The sequence below is a fragment of the Chamaea fasciata genome, unplaced genomic scaffold, assembly GCF_029207755.1.
Source record: "Chamaea fasciata isolate MVZ Bird 193981 ecotype frontalis unplaced genomic scaffold, bChaFas1.0.hap1 SCAF_12, whole genome shotgun sequence".
Lineage (NCBI taxonomy): Eukaryota > Metazoa > Chordata > Aves > Passeriformes > Sylviidae > Chamaea > Chamaea fasciata.
In genome coordinates, this window is record NW_027094097.1 from 3,422,355 (window position 1) to 3,439,338 (window position 16,984).

The 16,984-nt window shown below is 38.4% G+C and overlaps 1 protein-coding gene across 1 annotated transcript in view; it reads right to left on the reverse strand.

Annotated features, from left to right (window-relative positions):
- Positions 1 to 481: 481 nt before the first annotated feature.
- The window catches only part of NETO2 (neuropilin and tolloid like 2), a 29,507-nt gene continuing 13,004 nt past the window's right edge, over positions 482 to 16,984 (reverse strand). The window contains exons 3-9 of the mRNA XM_066194633.1: positions 16,228 to 16,368; positions 14,158 to 14,406; positions 12,012 to 12,056; positions 11,795 to 11,922; positions 8,393 to 8,621; positions 4,442 to 4,555; positions 482 to 1,476 (exon numbers count right to left, since the gene is read on the reverse strand). Of these exons, the coding sequence (XP_066050730.1) occupies positions 896 to 1,476; positions 4,442 to 4,555; positions 8,393 to 8,621; positions 11,795 to 11,922; positions 12,012 to 12,056; positions 14,158 to 14,406; positions 16,228 to 16,368 (1,487 nt within the window). The 3' untranslated portion in view covers positions 482 to 895. The remainder of the gene's footprint in view (positions 1,477 to 4,441; positions 4,556 to 8,392; positions 8,622 to 11,794; positions 11,923 to 12,011; positions 12,057 to 14,157; positions 14,407 to 16,227; positions 16,369 to 16,984) is intronic.

Sequence of the window (16,984 nt, forward strand, 5' to 3'; positions counted from 1 at the left end):
CAGTAGGGAAGATTGGCTGCAACAAGGAGTAAAAAGCTATTTTAAGAGACAAATGTACAGTACAATCTATTTATGTAAATACTTGGAAAACTCGGGAACAAAATTGTTTCCTAAGTACAGAGCTGTGAAATCAGTGCGCCATATGGAGCTATAATATATGGCAGAATATTTTAAAATCCTAAACCTTCTTGAAAGAAAACTGTTGTAAAAGTCTGCATTTAGAATAAAATGACTACTCACTTTGAGTTTTAACTGAAAGCTGCAAAGACATTTCCAAATGTACTAAAATTAATATAACTTGATATTGTTAAAAGGCGGTAACCCTTTTCACTTATTTCTCACAAAGCGTAGATTGTGGAAATGATAATTAAAGGCAAGTGAAGCAGATGGCTGTAACATAATTCGTGAGTCTTAACTGGCACTTAACACTAACTCTACTTTCAATTTGACAAATACAATAAGACACCTATGTTGACATACACGTGGTGCACTTAACTACTTTTATTTATGCAAGTGAGGTATTAAAATTGTCTTGAAAAGCAGACATCTAAAGAAGAGAAAATGGTATGAAGAAGAGAATAGTAGTCATTGCTTTCAGTGTTCAATGATTAGCAGTTGTAGGTTTTTTTTTTTCGTCCAACATCCTATCTTATAATTTCCATGCAAAGTCTCCATCTTACTCCTCCACTAGATAGGTAGCTTGGGAAGATTGGAGGAAATCCACCACTTTTCCAGCAAGAATTAATTATGAAGACTGGTTTTGTTTTTTGAAATGAAGTATTATAAGCTAAAAGTGTGTGCATCTCACACGCTGCGTATGGTACACCTTTAATATATACACTGTCATTGTACACGAGCATTTTGTACATACACTGCTACCACCTTCAGCAGGAAGTTAAAAGTCAATAGATAATGAACCTTGTGCTGTATCTTCCCTTCCTCTGACATAAATTTCACATGGAATCTCCTCCATCACCCTGTCTTCTATCACCTGCTCGGGGCAGTCGTGAGCTTGCTTGAAAGTGTAAGTGCTTTTCTTGAATGTGCTGTTGAATGTTTTCATGGGCTGGGGCTGCGCAAAGTCATTGCGGAAGGGCAGTTCCATGGAGCTCAGGTTGGTCCTGCTCTGTTTGAGATTGGAGGCCTGGGAGCCACAGTGGTGGTCGTGAATGCATCTGGAAGCTGTTGAAGGGCGGCGCAGTTTCTGATAGTTTTCAAGTTCCTCTGATAAGTCTGCCAAATCTGCGGAAATTTCTTTGTCCCTTAGTGAGAACAGTTCATAGTGAGGAGGATCAAAAACTTCCTGGAAACCAGTTTTATTGAAGGCAGTCTTGCAAGCCATTACTTTTTTGCGCGGTTGCTTTACTTGCACTAGAATTGAAATGATAAGAAGAACTAAAACTATCCCTGTTGTGATGCCAATGATTGTCCCATGGGTTTTGGTAATTTGTTCAAACAATCCAGTTTTTTTCTTTTCTGCAAAGAAAAAATGATTACGAAAAGACATTTATTAGTTTCTACACTTCTGATAATGCATTTAAACAAAGCAAAACTGTATTGTGATTGCCGTGCAAGTGATAAAATTACTTAATGGGACTGGAGACTAGACCTGTAAGTCAACGGGATTTGTCTAATTCCCTGTTATTAGTAGCAACCATATGATAATTCAGTGGCAGGTGCAACTCTGTGAACCAGTTCTTGCTGACACAGCTGGGATGTACCTTCCATCCTGAACCTTTACTGATGGTCTATATTCCTAAATCCATGAGCTAAATAGGCTTAAATTAACCTTAAATAGGTTAAATCCAGCTACAGATGATGTTTCTTTTACCATGGTTTCCTCCTGCTGGTAACATTCCCAGTGATGGCAGTAGAAGAAAACCTAGATTTAAAATTGTCTAGTTCTTCTTTGAAAGCAAAATATTATCAGATACAAGAATGACTGTACTGGGGTTTTTTTTCATGTCTCTTGGAAATGTAATGGCTGTGTCTATTGTCTAAGTCTGTAATACCTAATTCATCACAGGGAGCTTTAGCAAAGCTCTGTTCAAGTTCTAAGAGTCCAATGATCAAGTTACTTGAAAAAAAAAAAGGTAGGTGGGGATACACGAACCAACTCAAAACATCTGGCAATTTTGGCTAGTACTTCATGTGAAAACACACAAGATGGCAGCATCAGAACAAGATGGTTTTCCATATTTAAAATTCTTATTTGAAGATTAAAGTTTTCCAGTTGGATTTCTGTTCCCTTAACTTTCTTGTCCTGGGGGACTGAGAGATTTCTACACTGCAACAGTGGCTAGTGGAAGAAAAGCATTTAAGACTATGAAGAAGAAAATGTAGAAGCCTAAATCTTGCATAACATTTTCAGGTATCTGGCTTCTGGCATCTGAATATGTTTTATGTACCTAAATACCACACAAAGTGCATGGGGAGAGTTACACGCCATCATGTGATATCTGAAACAATCCTTATACTAAGCAGAGACTCCCCAGGAGCTGGCTAATAAGAAATTACATTTCTCCTTCAGAGCTTGGACTGCTTCCTTTGAGCCACTTTTTACCTTTCAAGTGAAGGAGGATATCTCACCGTGTCCTGCCTATCTTAGATCACAGTGGTGCCATCCATGGTGGGAGGTATGAATTTCACTGCTATGGCAGTTCTCTTGTCTGTGTCAAGGTTTCTTAATTCTCAGAAGATATTTTAATCAAAAAGTTGTTTTGCAAAAGGCGATGTCTTCTCCAGTCTCTTAAAATAAATTGCACACAACTGACTTCTCTATCAATTTTTGTGTTAGAGGGCTTAGGCATAAGTAGGTCACAATATGCTCAGATTTATGTAGCTATTGATATGGACTAAATGAGGACTCTGGGTGTCTCAGGAACTGAGCACAATTGTGAGCAGTTCTCTTTCTAAGGCGAAGAATTGCTTATTTGGTTGCATCAGTCTCCCTTGGCTGGCAATGTGGATCTAGTCTTCAGCTGCCTCTTAATTTCTGCTGTGCAAGTATTACAGCAGAATTTAGATTGCATTCAACATAAAACATGATGGGTTTTCAACACCGGATACAGCAATTTACAAATATTGGGAAAGACACAGTTTTTATGGAATTAATTTTTTTAATACTGCAGTACATGAGTACATGAGTGAAGTGTGAATTCTAGGGGAGAGTCTAGAAAGCAGCTGGTAAAGATGGGAAAGAGATCTAGAAATTAAACTTAAGATGGAGTGTTGAATATTGTCTAAGGTGAAGATTGTTTGGAGGAAGCTTAGTTTTACACTGCAAACTTGGGAGTTATGGACCAGTTTTGTTGACTGGAAAAGGTCCCACAATATGCCTTACATTAGAATATCTATTAGTGGTGTGAATTTCTTTGTTTACCCAAAACACAATTAACAAGTAGGGGTTTTTAATGTTTATTTACTTAAAAAATGCAAGCAGGATTTGTGCATTGGAAAGAAAATTTCTTTCAAGACCTTCTATAGAGAAGGTTTTGACCCTTTCTGCCAGGTCTGTTTCTCTTTGAAATGGAATACGTATTTAAATCTTCTGGAGTTTTGTGTTCAGACCTATGGATGCATTCTATTTGTCAAAAAACCCTAAGCAAACAAGCTCAAGTGTTTTTGTTCTATTGTTTTCTTTAGCAAGAAAAATTGTTACACTGGTTTTGTTCTAACTCAGACAACTGAGCTGTTCTTGAAGCATGGGAGAATGTCTGTGCTTTAACAGAATAACAATTTCTTCAAATTATGAGAATTTTTTCCTATAAAGCCTGATATTGAAACAAGTCTTTACTGTAGTTGTGATCCTTGAAATAATACTCCCAATCCATGTTCTAGAAGCAGCAATTTACATGTGTCTGTATTCTATAAGTGTTTATTTCATGCTCCCTAAAAATTCCTCCTTCCTCCCGTCCTTTCCCACACCATACACAGCAGTTGAATTTATCCTGAAATAGCTTGTGATTTACAACTCCAAACAAATGATTTAAAATTGTCTTTGACGATTGTTGCTTCTATTTCAATCCTGAAAGAGGCTTTTTGTGCTTGGAAACTTTTCTGTGTTTTTACAGCTCTTTATTTTTATCTCTAAAAGGTATTACCTGCCCCTACTATCCTTGCTTTGCTGAAGTTTAGCAATTGATAGGATGCAGACTCAAAAATACTGAATTCTAGTTCTTATCTAGTTGTTATCACTGATAACCTTTTAAAATAGAGAGTATATATGCTGAAGAGGAAGAAATTTAGTTACAAACAGTAAGATCAATATTCAGGATGCTTACATGTGTCCTGAGTTTAAATAAAAAAATTGGAACACCTTCCTGAGATTAGTAGAAAAGCTGTCTTCAGCATATTTCCAGGAAAAAGACATTTCACGACTTTCTTGAAAGGCAAACTGACCAGCCTAGCTCATAAAGGCTGTGGTTTGCACTATATTCACCTCTGCAGTGATTCTCATCCCAAGGGTATGCACAGTTCTGAATGCCATTGCAGACTAAAGAATTATTGATACACATGTTGCTATGGCAGAAGTAAGTGTTGCCTGAGCAGGGAGCTGCAGGAGAGAAGAGAAAGAAAACATTCAGAATTTTCAGTAATTGATGCCTTGCAATAAAACTATTAAGTTCCTATATCTGGGGGTTTTAACATGCATTCTTCCTCTCTGTTTCAAACACAATCACTTGTCTCGCACGTCACTATCTGACGCTTTTCTCTCTCTGCATGTGATCGCTTTCAGCGTGTTATCAATGCTACAAAACCAATTCTTGCTCCAAAGGGGTAGGTACCAAATAGAGACAGTCACAAAACACAGATAATGGAAGAAGGCTTTAGCACGTCCCTTTTAAAACTTAAGACTTAAAAATCGCATGCTCACTATCAATTATATATTTATTCTGTGGAGCATCTGCTGTGTAGATGTTGTGAAGCAGTCTCTGAACATCTGCATTTTAGAGCCCATTAATATCTCAAGGCAAATCAGATTTCAGCTGGTGGAGGACTGTTTCAGTAATTGCAAGAGATTTCAATAACTGGAGGCATCTAAGTCATTCCTGCTTGTGAATCAAAAGCTCCTGGGTCCTCCTATTAGAGCTAACGCAGGGATTGGAGTGTACAGTTGAGCTTTTTATGTATCTATCTATATATATATAGTCAGAAATTTGAAGAAAAAAATCAACTAGAAGGCTGCCCCATGTTTCCGTATTTTTTACAGCTCCTTGACATAAGAAAAAATGTATTAGAAAGTAGTAATAATTCTTTTCAGGGTGTATCATATACATGGGGAATTATTTATAAATCCAGGGCATTGGACAAGAAATTGGTTTTGCCTTTGTTTCAATAATGTGGTATTTTTATGATGGAAATGTCTGTTATTAGCGGAGTCAGTTATATACTAAACAGCAAAGATGTGTGATAGACATTCTACTATTTGGTTTCACAGAAAGAATGTGTTCTTGAGCAGTCTGGATTCTCTGCAACACAACAGGAAACCCAAAGCGCAGAGCAGAGGGAATGACTGCTCCTGAACACTGCATTTCTCACTTAGTCATTCTGTTAGGCTTGAGAATCTCAATGACAAAAAGAGGACTTATGCCCAAGAAAAAAAGAACATTCAAACCTTTAATTTTGATTTTGCATTCCTAAATTAAATACAGACTGTTTTCCCTGGGCTTACTCCACTGAAGTTGGCTAACCTACACTCATTGGTTTTAAGCTTTTGTATTTGCTGTTACTGCTTAACCCTGGCAATCTGGCAAGAAGTTCCATACAAGAACTTGCTTTAATTGTAGTGCAAGTATGAATACAGAATGGAGTTAGAGCGCATGTTGGAACAGTTTATCTATGTGATCTCAGTGCTTCAAAACGTCATGGTAGCTATCACATCGCTTCCTCGCTCAAGTGAGTTGAGAATTTAATTGTTTGGAGAGTAATATTGTCTGAAGAACACTGCTTTAAACCAGGATCACTCCTTCAGAAGGTCAAGATCAGGCCCATTCTGTCAGTTATGCCACAATGTAAACGTATTCCCTCTCTCATTTCCCCGAATGGGTGAATTTTTTTACAGCTCTGTATTTTTGGATGATGCATTCTGCTGTTGCTTCTCCATCTGACAGCACAGTCTAATTTACAAGTTTGTGTAGTCCTTTAAGTTTTTGTGGGCATGGCTTTAGTTCACAGTTCACGAAGATGGGAGAAATGGACTTATTTTCCTTTTGTCCATTATTTGGGGAGTTTGAAGTCTAAAAGTCACAATGGTTGATCAATTCCAGCCTAGGGCTTCAAGGACATAGCCGGTCTCTTCTCATAACAGCTGCCCAAAAGTGGTGCAATGCTCACAGTGCTCTTTGTATCCAGCATTACTCATCTATTGAATCAAGCCAGGAATCAAATACATTGATTTTTTACATTGCTGCTAGCTGAATTACTTAGTCAAATCTGCAAGCAGCGCTAGGTGTGTGTTAGGTGACTGTCATGCACTATTAGTTCATTTATGGAAATCTTTCCAGAAATATTGATTGTTTTCATGGTTGGCTTCATATAATTACAAATCATTAGCAAGGTAGAAGAGAAAGATAGCTTAACAATCTGAAAATAAGATAAGCTTAGATTCACTTTTTTCACTTAGAAAAATTGCTTATGACTAGATTATATAAAAATACTTGGAACACTTTTCAGCCACATACTTTTCAATGACCCTGTCCAAGAAAGGCAGTATCTCAAGTAAATAACAATAACCACATACCTTTGCAGATGTTCTTCTGCCAATGACTTTTGAGTTGCTTTAAACTCATAAATTTGGAAAGATATCTACCTTTAGGAATATTTTGTGTTTCAACCTCTTGCATTAAAAACCCCCCAGAACCTCCCCAAGAAATCCAAACTCAACAACGACAAAACCCCCACTCCAATAATTACAATGTAAATAGATAATCCCCCTGGAAAAGTTCATAGGATTTTCTAAATTGAAAGGTGGAATAACTTGCATTATTACCAATGTTAATAATTGTATTCAAATAAAAGCTAGTGGAAAAGCAGTTATCAATTTTTGCAAGCCGTACTTAAAACTGACATTTATTTAAATTCTCAATGTCTAAAGCTTATTAAATGCCTCTCGTAGGTTAAGCAATACACTAGCTTGAAACATGCAACTGTTCCTTACTACCATTTACTCCAAGTACGCCAGAAGCTATTTCTCTTATACATATCTGTTACTTTAGAAAGGTTGTTTTACAAAAAGTAGCTTTTCCCCTATGTTAATATTTACTGTTCTATGGAACAGAACATAAAAGCTACCTGTTACTTGAAACCTGAACTTTCTTGCAAGATAGTGACCATGATCTCTTTCAGGACTGGCTACAGACATGTTCTGTCAGAAGTTATTATTTTTGTCAGCAAATCTGTACTATTTATTCTTCAAACAGAACTTTTTGAAAACCTTTAGCACAAGCATAGGTCTGATAGTCAGAAATGGGAACATTTCATTTGGCTTTCCTCATGTATCTCAGATCTGCTCTGCAGTTCTGAACTCAGTCTGCTTTAGTGCCATATAAATGGCACTGCAATGCTTTGGACAGTATTGTCCTCTGTAAATACGTGAGGCAACAGAATTCCATTCAGGTACAACACCCTTAAAAGAAAAAAAAAATCTCACAAAAAACCTGCTTTCAAGAAACATCTTCATTTACAATGAGAATAAAGACTATTTCTAACCCAGATATGGAATCCAAACAAAAATCCAGATGGCATTTACAGCTCTGCTTTAATTACAGGCTTCTTGAATAAACTTGAATTTAACTACTTATCTATGGATGCGCCACACCACAAGGCTTTGCTAAGGGAGCACTCGTGGGTTCCATTAGAGCCAAATGCAGCTGAGGATAAGGGAGCAGCTTGGCTGGAGGGGGTGTAGCTCCAGACACACAGTTGAAGATAGAGCTGTGTTTAGGAAGGAGAGAAAGATTTTACAGGATCAGGCATGTTTTCTACTCTTCTGAACATCCAGAGTGGCTTTAAGAAGAGCCTGTTGTGGTGTCTGGCAGGGAACTGGGAGCTAGTGGGAGAGCACACTTCAGTCCCACTGCTGTCTCTTTGAAATAAGTCTGTGCTCATTTGTAGGGAAGGACGGATGTCTCTCTGTAAGAAGGATGTAGCCTAGGGCAGTATTGCTGAATTCAAATGGAAAATCAACCTTTTAAGAAGGAAGGAAAGCTTTTCTTCAGGAACCATGTTAGAAATGTAATAAAGCAATTATCTAATTTACCTGCTAGTATGTGAAGGAAACAGAAACAACATTTTTCGTGCATTTCTTCTGCTTAATATACAGCTGATGCTTTCCCTAAAATACCTGAAGCATCCCGATGCCAGGAGAATTGGCACTTTTAGATCTACTTACGATCCACAAAGGAAGTGAAGAGCATTCTGAACCTGCTCAGTCTGCTGCCTTCATCCGCCCACATCCGCACCACCCCTGTCCCTGTCTGCAGCGTGACGTCGTTGGCCACCGTGCTGCAGAACTTGGCCTTCAGGTTTTCAATGGAACTGCTCCCGTCGTACACAGCGACAAAGTTCCTTTTGCATTCGTTGGAATGCTCCATCTGATAGTCCAGAAATCGCATATAGATCTGTTGGAAAAGAGGAAACGATGTCTTTAGGAGAAGAAATACAGAGAGGAGAGTTTTCTTAGCAAATCTTGAATAAGATGGGTTTTTCCCTTACACATAAATGTAATTCCCAATACACAACACTTCTAAACTTAGATTTTCTCGTTAGATGTCTGTGTGAGGTATTACCTGACATTTGTCTTGGGTACCCATTTCACTTCTCCCTGCTCCCCAAAACAATCCTTATTTTAAAATTTATTTTATTTCTACTCCCTTTGGAAAAACAGTACAAAGCAATACACTTGGTGAAGGAACCCTCAAGAAGCTCTGCTAAAAGTGAAGCCGGTTTCTCTAGAAGAGATATAAGGAATACATAAAAACACTGAAATAATTTTTAAAGTATTTTGACTGTTCTCTTTCATTTCTTTCTAATTCATAAAAACAACGTTAAAATATAGGGAAGGAGTCTAGTCAGAAAAGCTTTGAAGTAAAATAAGGAAATTAAAATTTATTGCTTCAGAATGAAAGCTAATTACTGAACCATAGCTGTGTTATGGAAGACACAAACCATGAAGTCAGGAGTAATTTGAATAAAAATGGAAACGAGAGAGAAGTAAGCTGGCTGTGTAGGAAGAATTAATGAATTTAAGCTAATCTTAATACTTCTAAAAGCAGAAATTTAATCCAAGAGAAGGCAGCATATGTGTTAGAACACATGCAGCAAGGAAATTAGAAGATTGAGATGGTATTTAAAGAGTAAGTAAATAATTTCTTTTGCTGGAGCAGGAAACTCGTGCAAGACTGTAATTCAGTTACAATTACATGAACGCATCAAAAGGTTTTTGAATCTCTTCAGTGGCCGTATTGGAATTCTCAAAATTCCTCTGAAATTTTTGAGATATGAAGCCAAGTCACCTAAGCATGCTGCAAAGGCCATTTTAGACTTTAAAAATTCTTAGCTCGCCATTGTGTTACCAGAGAAGAAATGTGCCCAGGTGAGGGCTGAGGTGCTCCTCCCCTGTCCACGAGCTCTTCCGCGCGTTCCTGGGCTCAGCCCGGGGCTGTCCGAGCAGCGCCCCTGCCCTCCTGTCCCGCCCGTGCCAGGGATGCTGCCGAGCTGCTGCACACCAGGGCTTTCTGTCCCTGCCTAGGGACTCTGGGACCCCTGCCCAGGTGGCATCGGGAGCTCATGGCAGATGAATCCCACGCTTGGGCTCTACAACCCAGTTTGCTGCCCCTTTGCCATAGCTTGCTACCAACCACCTCTGAGAGACAAAACAAGGTATTCCCCTCCCCAGTCCTATCAGGCTTTATTGAAAACACGGTAAAAGAGAAAGCCAGGTGACACTTGTATCCCGTGCCTTCTCCTCTCCAGTGCTTCCAGAAGCAGGTTGGCCAGCACTGCACTCCCTTGCACATTCTGTCTGAAGGTGCAGCCTGTGCCATATTAGCTCGTGCTTCACCTCACTGTTTTGTGATTTTCAGCATATGTAATTTTTCTTCTTTTCTATTTTCTTTTTTTTTTTTCCCTGCTGTTCTTGTTAGATTTACTGCTGGAAATTCTTAGCTACATTGAGAATCTGTTCTCCATTGATGACTTATCTCAAATATATGGATGTGAGCTGCAATTGCTAGTATTTGGGCTGAGAGAGGGTATTCTCTTTTAATGATTGACTTTATATATCTGCTACAAAATTACAATGGAAACTAAAAATAATTCAGCACACTTTTAGGAGAGCTATTATTTGTATGATAACAAAGGAATAATCCCATTAAAAGTGCTCACCTCTTCACAGGTTCCTTTGGATTAATGTGTTAGGCAAATACAAAAGGCCCTTACTCTTACATTATATTGATTATTCTGGTAATTTGATGAAATCTGGAGGTAATTCATTAAGTATCTGCTTTACACATTTTAAAAGTACTTTCATTTCTGCGCTTGTGTCAGTTTTAAAAGTTTATTTTTTATTACAAAATCAAATTGAGGAAATTAAAAATGTCTATGCTTATTTTTCTCAAGAGACTGCACTGGATCAGATCTAATGGATTTTATCACCATAATTCTGCCTGAACTGAAGCTTGAGAAACCACTGTCAGAATACTAAGAATTATTTTTCTGTAGTGTTTAAAATCAATAATTTAAGATGATGATCTAATTTCAGGACTCACCCAACTATAACTCTGCCTTCTGGCAACATTCAATAATTTATTAAAATACTTAAGCACAAGACCTGGTGCACTCAAGTGGCAATGTAGAGAGAAAATGGGTTTGTTATTGTTTGTGGAAGAACTGCGTCTATTACTTATACTAGTGTAGGGCTCCTGGGAATTGACTCACTTCCTCAAAGGCTCAAATATATTAATGGACTTCTAATTTCTTTCATGTCTTGTCCTCTTATTATCATCTTTTTGGTTACTGTTTTAGGATGCTCTTGCAAGGTGGTTAACAGGGCTGGTTAGTTAACTGTTAGGAGTGTGTAAGAAGGCAGACGGAAGGTTTGTCATCTTGGCAGCTACTGCTTCAAAGTATTTTTTAATTTTTATGTATGTGCAAGCAGATGCAAAATTAAAGATGTGTATGCTATATGGAGAAAAGTATGTGCTCTTCTGTGCAACATATTTAACAAATACGATTCAGGCTTTAGCTATTGTATTTTGGGGTTGTGAACAGGATTTTATCCTGCTGTGTGCCTAACAAGGCGAACATTGCCTTTCCATTTAGCTCAGACTGCTGATGAAAGTAGGTTTTAAGGTGCTGGATTGTGAATTAGATGGGAGAAGCAGGCACATGTTCTGTTGACTTTGAACAGAACCAAATTCTCCAATAGAACCACTGGAGGCAAAATGTTAAGTTTTGGCAATGAGATTTACCGGAAATTACTGAAGTTGTCGGCCAGCATTTTTGCCTGCAGTCTTCCAATAAAACCAGGGTCCAAGTCAAATGGTGCCCTGAAATTTGTTGCTTAAACAGTTCTTACAGTTATTTGGTATTTGAAGTTTCAAATAATAGAAAGCCAGCACTATGGACTTGTATAAGTTTAATTTCAGAAACAATTCTCTCTCTGGATTTCCTAAGCCACTGCTACATGACTCATTTCAGTGAAGTACATTATGTAAATCACAGTTAGTGACCATTACCTGTTGCTACTGTCATGCAAACCCATTATATACTGAATTATATGAACAAAATCCACCTTAGCATTTGGAGTGGCTTTAATTGTCCAGATGCAGTCAACTGCTTGTCCTGGTTTTGTTTTTCCTTCTTGTTCTACTTGACTGGAACGTACTATTCCATCAGCTCCCGAGAGCTCAAACTGGCAGTCTAGGGAGAAAATAGACCTTGCTGTCAAATGCAATATGGCATTAATTTAAAATTTCATGTATAAAGAAATTGTTACTGTAATACTATACCTGGGATGGGATTTAAAATACCTCCTAGGTAAGTGAAGTCAGGATCTGTAATAGAAAGAAGTCATGAATCACAGGGGCTATCAGTGCTTGAGAATCACTTCAAGCTTTAGTATTATCTCCAGATTATGTCCATCTTTTATTATGTCACCAAAAAAATTGCCAGAAAGTTTACTGAATCAATTGGAGCATATAGAGACAAAGTTTTTTTAGATGAGAACATTATTCCACAAAGATTGACCTTATCTGAAAAAGGTAATTCTATCCCAATAGCTCAGATTTCTAGCGTAACACCAAAAATTACTATTTAGTATTTTGTTCCTACATTATATTCTAAATTTAACTCTGTCAGTTTTCACTGAAACCGCTGGAGCTCCACAACAGTACAGGGGATCTTTCTCTGTGCAAAAAGCTTATTTAGATTTATTTTATCAGACTGCTGTCTATGTAGTTCTGAACAATTTGAACTGAGCTTAGCAGAATATATCAACACTTTGAAATTGCGAACTGCTCTTAAAAAAAATCTGTGAAGAAGGCTGTTCAGTCCTAAAGGTACATTTCCCTGGGTTATCTGTGTCTCTCGTATTAGGACATGTAGAACAGTTCTAGACATGGTTTATGAAATGTTGTTCTAAGCAAAGAAAATGCTAGTTCATGCAAAAGTGCACACTTGTTTGGTACAAAGTTCTTTTCCAAATGAAGATCCAGAGTTTTGCCCTTTCTGTGATCCTATAAATCATTTTTTCTCTATAGGAAGTTTATCACTCCCCCTAAAATACCTCAGTCCTGAGCTTAAGACTCAGCACAGTTCAGAATGTGTCTTCCTTGCCCCCCTCTTCTTATTTAGCTATAGTGAAAATCTATGATCACTATATGCAAAATTCTGCAAGGATTTCAAGCTTCTTTGTAAGTTGACTTTTTAATGAAGCAGGAGTATGTGCACATGTTCCCTTTCATTTTCACAACCGTAAAATATGTTACTACACTTCATATAAACAAAGAGGAAGGAAAAGAAAAATATCAGTCCTTCAGTTGTAGGAATCGATTGTGAAAATAATATACTGTTCAAATGTATATTTAAAGTTCCAGCCTGCAACTATGGTATTAGTTTTGAAAGTGATGTTGATGAAATGGCTTTGGAAATGGACTTAGCAAAATGCGTAAGTACTGTCTCCGTGAAAACATTTTATCATATAATTCCCAATGGTCTGGTCACCATGTTAATCTGAAGTTTCCGAGTCTAAATCCCTAAGCAGTAATATATAATCATGAATTGTGTTTTCATGTGCTCTAGGGGTAAAGATAACATTAAGAAGTTATGCTTGTGTATACATTTATCGAAGTAGTGGAGCTGACACTTGTATATTGCCTTTAGTCCCACAGGACAATAAAATGCTGATAACTACACGTGTAGTATCTATGAAGCACAATAGTCAAGCATTGCACAAGGACATCAGGTCAAATTTTCATGTAAGAAGGATGCCCTGCCAGCTTTAAGTAGCTCCACAGAGCAGATGTAATTTTTGTTTGTCCAAAGGCACCGTCAGCACATTGTCCTCTCCTTCGCACCTGTGAACTACACAGCACTTTCAGCAAAGAGCAGCTCTCTTGTCTGAGCCCAAGGGTTGAGGGAATCCAGTTATACTGAAAACTCGTGCTTAGACTGTGCAGGTATTTGCTCTGCGTTTTCAGAATGGAGGTTTAAAATGTTTTGCATCTGGCTGGAGTGCTATTGTAAAGTTGCTTCAGGTGTTTTTGTCCCGTGCCTTACACTCCTAGAAGAGGGGCTGGCGAAAAGGCAGCTCTTTGTGTAAGTTGCCCTTCCTCTCCTACTTCCTACTGGTGAGGCTGTTGCAAGTAGAGAAATAAAGAGGGGTGCTGCTGAAGACTTCAGCATGAACAAGCTCAGCTGTTTTCCTCACTAGCAAACTACAGACCTGTAATTTCCTTCAGTCAAGATTCCCCAAGTGTTTTTAGCCACGTGCCCTGTAGGATTGGCAGGACTGACACTTGTGGCTGTCACATGGTCACTGTGCCTCCGTAAGTGCTCATGCTGAAAGGCAGCTCTAGGCTGAGAGGACAAACACACCCACAGGGCTCAATGGGAGCAGACAGTCATTAACTCAGTGAGAATTTTAGACATCTTTACCTGGTATAAATGAGTACTTTGCTTGAAATCCCTTTCCTTCCAGCTCCTCATCAGAAATAAACTTGATCCACATAAATCTCCCTGTTGATCTAATTAGTGCAGGACTTTTCAGACCACAGTAACGATTAATGAGAGGGGAGAACCCAAAAGGTCCATCTCGAACCTCCAGGTGATCAAACCGACATTCAAATGAGGGTTCTATGTAATAGGGTTCATCAAAGGTCAACTCAATTCTTTGTCGTGGAGCAGCTAGACACAAAAAAAAAAATGAGCAAAACATTAAATGAAGATCTTGATAGAAACCACAAAGACATGAAGTAATGAAGAGACAGGCCTCCGAAACAGTAAGATAAAAAAGAAACTGGAAATTTCTCAAAACACATCTGCAGCCTGCTACAAAAATTTTAAAAATTATTTTCTAAGAGGTATTTTTGCATAGAATCATACGAATTTTTTGCTTGCTGATCTTAATTGTTGAAAATTCAGAAATCACATTAATTTAATGCAGCACATATAACAGATATGAACACATACGCAAAGGTATTCAAACAAAGTTAAATATTAAGATATAAATTAAAACAAGTCTTCTGTGAAAGCAAAATGCATAAAAAGGACAAAATACTGAGCTGTGCAGAGAAGAACGGAAAAGAGAAAGCCAGGAAGAACTACTCACTATTTCTTAAACATGAAGTCCAAATTTGCAGATCCTTTTACAGAAGACATCTTTTATTAGAATATTCAGAGACGTGTAAGTGCTTCATATAAGTCAGTAATATGCATGTGGCTACAGATGTCGGTGAGTCTGAGCCAGTGGCAGCCTAACATCAGGATTGGGATCAGAGCCCCAAATCCTGACTCTCACACCCGTGGTTTGGATCCCAAGACTTTCTCTCCTGTGTGAATGGCTTCAGTGTTCCTTGTTCTTGGCATCGGCCACGCTACGTGAACTTCCCGATCGTGGCCGGGATCTGGAGTAGCAGCACTGAGGAGGAATCACACGCTGCCTGCTTCTCCTGAATGCAGAAAGGATTTACTCTCGCCTCTCCAACGCTCCCGTCAGACCTTCTGCCTCACTCACACAAGCCCCGTGCATTTGGAGCCGCTGTGAATGTTGGCAGTGGTCTGCATGAAGGAGCAGATGTTGGCTAGAAATTCCCGAGGGCCCCACTCAGGCACCCACAGTGTTTCTGTGAAGGACTGAGGAGGGCTGGGAGCTGCTCCTGCGCCCCGGCCCCGCAGCAGGACAGGCTGCCTGCTCCCTGGGGCAGCCTTGGGCAGGCAAGGTGCGAAACCAAGATGTGCGTGGGAACAAGCAAAAAGGAGGGGCCCGTGAACCACTACTGTGCTGCACAAATAAAAACTCACCAAGCCTCATTACTTGAAATACTTCAATTAATTGATACGAATCTGATGATTAGGCTGACTAATATTTTTAGCTGACTTCAGTGGGTTTTGGGTGCATTCTAATAAGAGGAAATATAATTGGAGTATCTCAAGTCTTGCAGCCATTCTCATTGGAATATGGTTTTATTCTAGCTAATGACATTTTTTTGTCCTCATCACATTATTTTAATAGTGACCTCAGCAGTGCTAACGAACCTTTGTATTTTTAGTACAGTGCTATGGCAGCCAGATATCTCTTTTTTATTAATGAAGGACAGCATAAAGGTTTTCTGCTGGTGAGATAGAACAATACAGCACGGTATGAAACAGCCTTCGTCTTTTGCAATCTATTATCAGTGATATTAAGATAGCAAGCTACAATTTTTATCTCACTAATTCCATACCTTCACAGGTTACAGTAGACATGCTGCTCCTTTTCCTGGCTGTGAGGCTATGTCGTATTCTACACAGCCAATTTCTTAATGTTTGCATTTCTTATTTATTTGTTGTTATTACTTGAGAGAGAAAATTTAGCTTCTTGTTCAAGTAACCGACTGCAGAATTCATTATGTTACCAATACGGCCAAGCAATACGTTACAGCAGTGTAAGATGACAGTTTTAACAGCTGAAGATTTTCCATTTAACAGCAAGATTACAACAAAACAAAACAGAAATACAGCATGTACCTTCTAAGATATAGATGCACTCTTGATTGGGTGGGTACATGTTTGGGTAGTTTGGTGAAGCAAAATGTCCTCCATTACTGGTCCGGACCCAGTTGTCACATTGGGTGGGAGGAATGCGATTCACTCCAATATTTTGCCCACCTTAAGCAAAAAAAAAAAAAAAAGAAAAAAAAAAGGTGATCAAGTAAGTTTCTTCTGCAAGCATGCAGATTTGATAAAGTAAAACTCTAGCCCGACACATATCCTATAAAGAAGAAAGTAATTTATTTTGGTTTTTGTTTTGGTTGCAGGCCCTCTTGTAGGGTACTCATTAATATCTATCTAAGAAAAGCTTATCTTTGATTTTGTGATGGGGTATATCCTAAAGAAATCACCGTTTTTGAATATAAAATATATCCAGAAATCCTTGGAAAGGAGAGAGAGTAGCTTTGTTTTTTGGGTGTTTTTTTACCCAACTCAGTTCAGGTTTTTGATCCTCTTCTAAGTGAAATAGTCCCAGTGCCTGCCAATACCATTATTTTATGGCTCATGTCATCTCCATTCCTATGTAAACATAATTGGAAATATTTGTCAGCTTTCACTGGCTTTGACCCCGATTCCAGAATATGCTAAGGTGAGATATCTATTTACAATAATTTGCTGGAATACAGAATGTTTATAATGAATGAATTACAATATGCAAATACACCAAATACAGCAACGGTAGTTAATAAAATTCCTAGCAATAGGTAGATTGCCCTGGTAGCTAAGGGCGTGA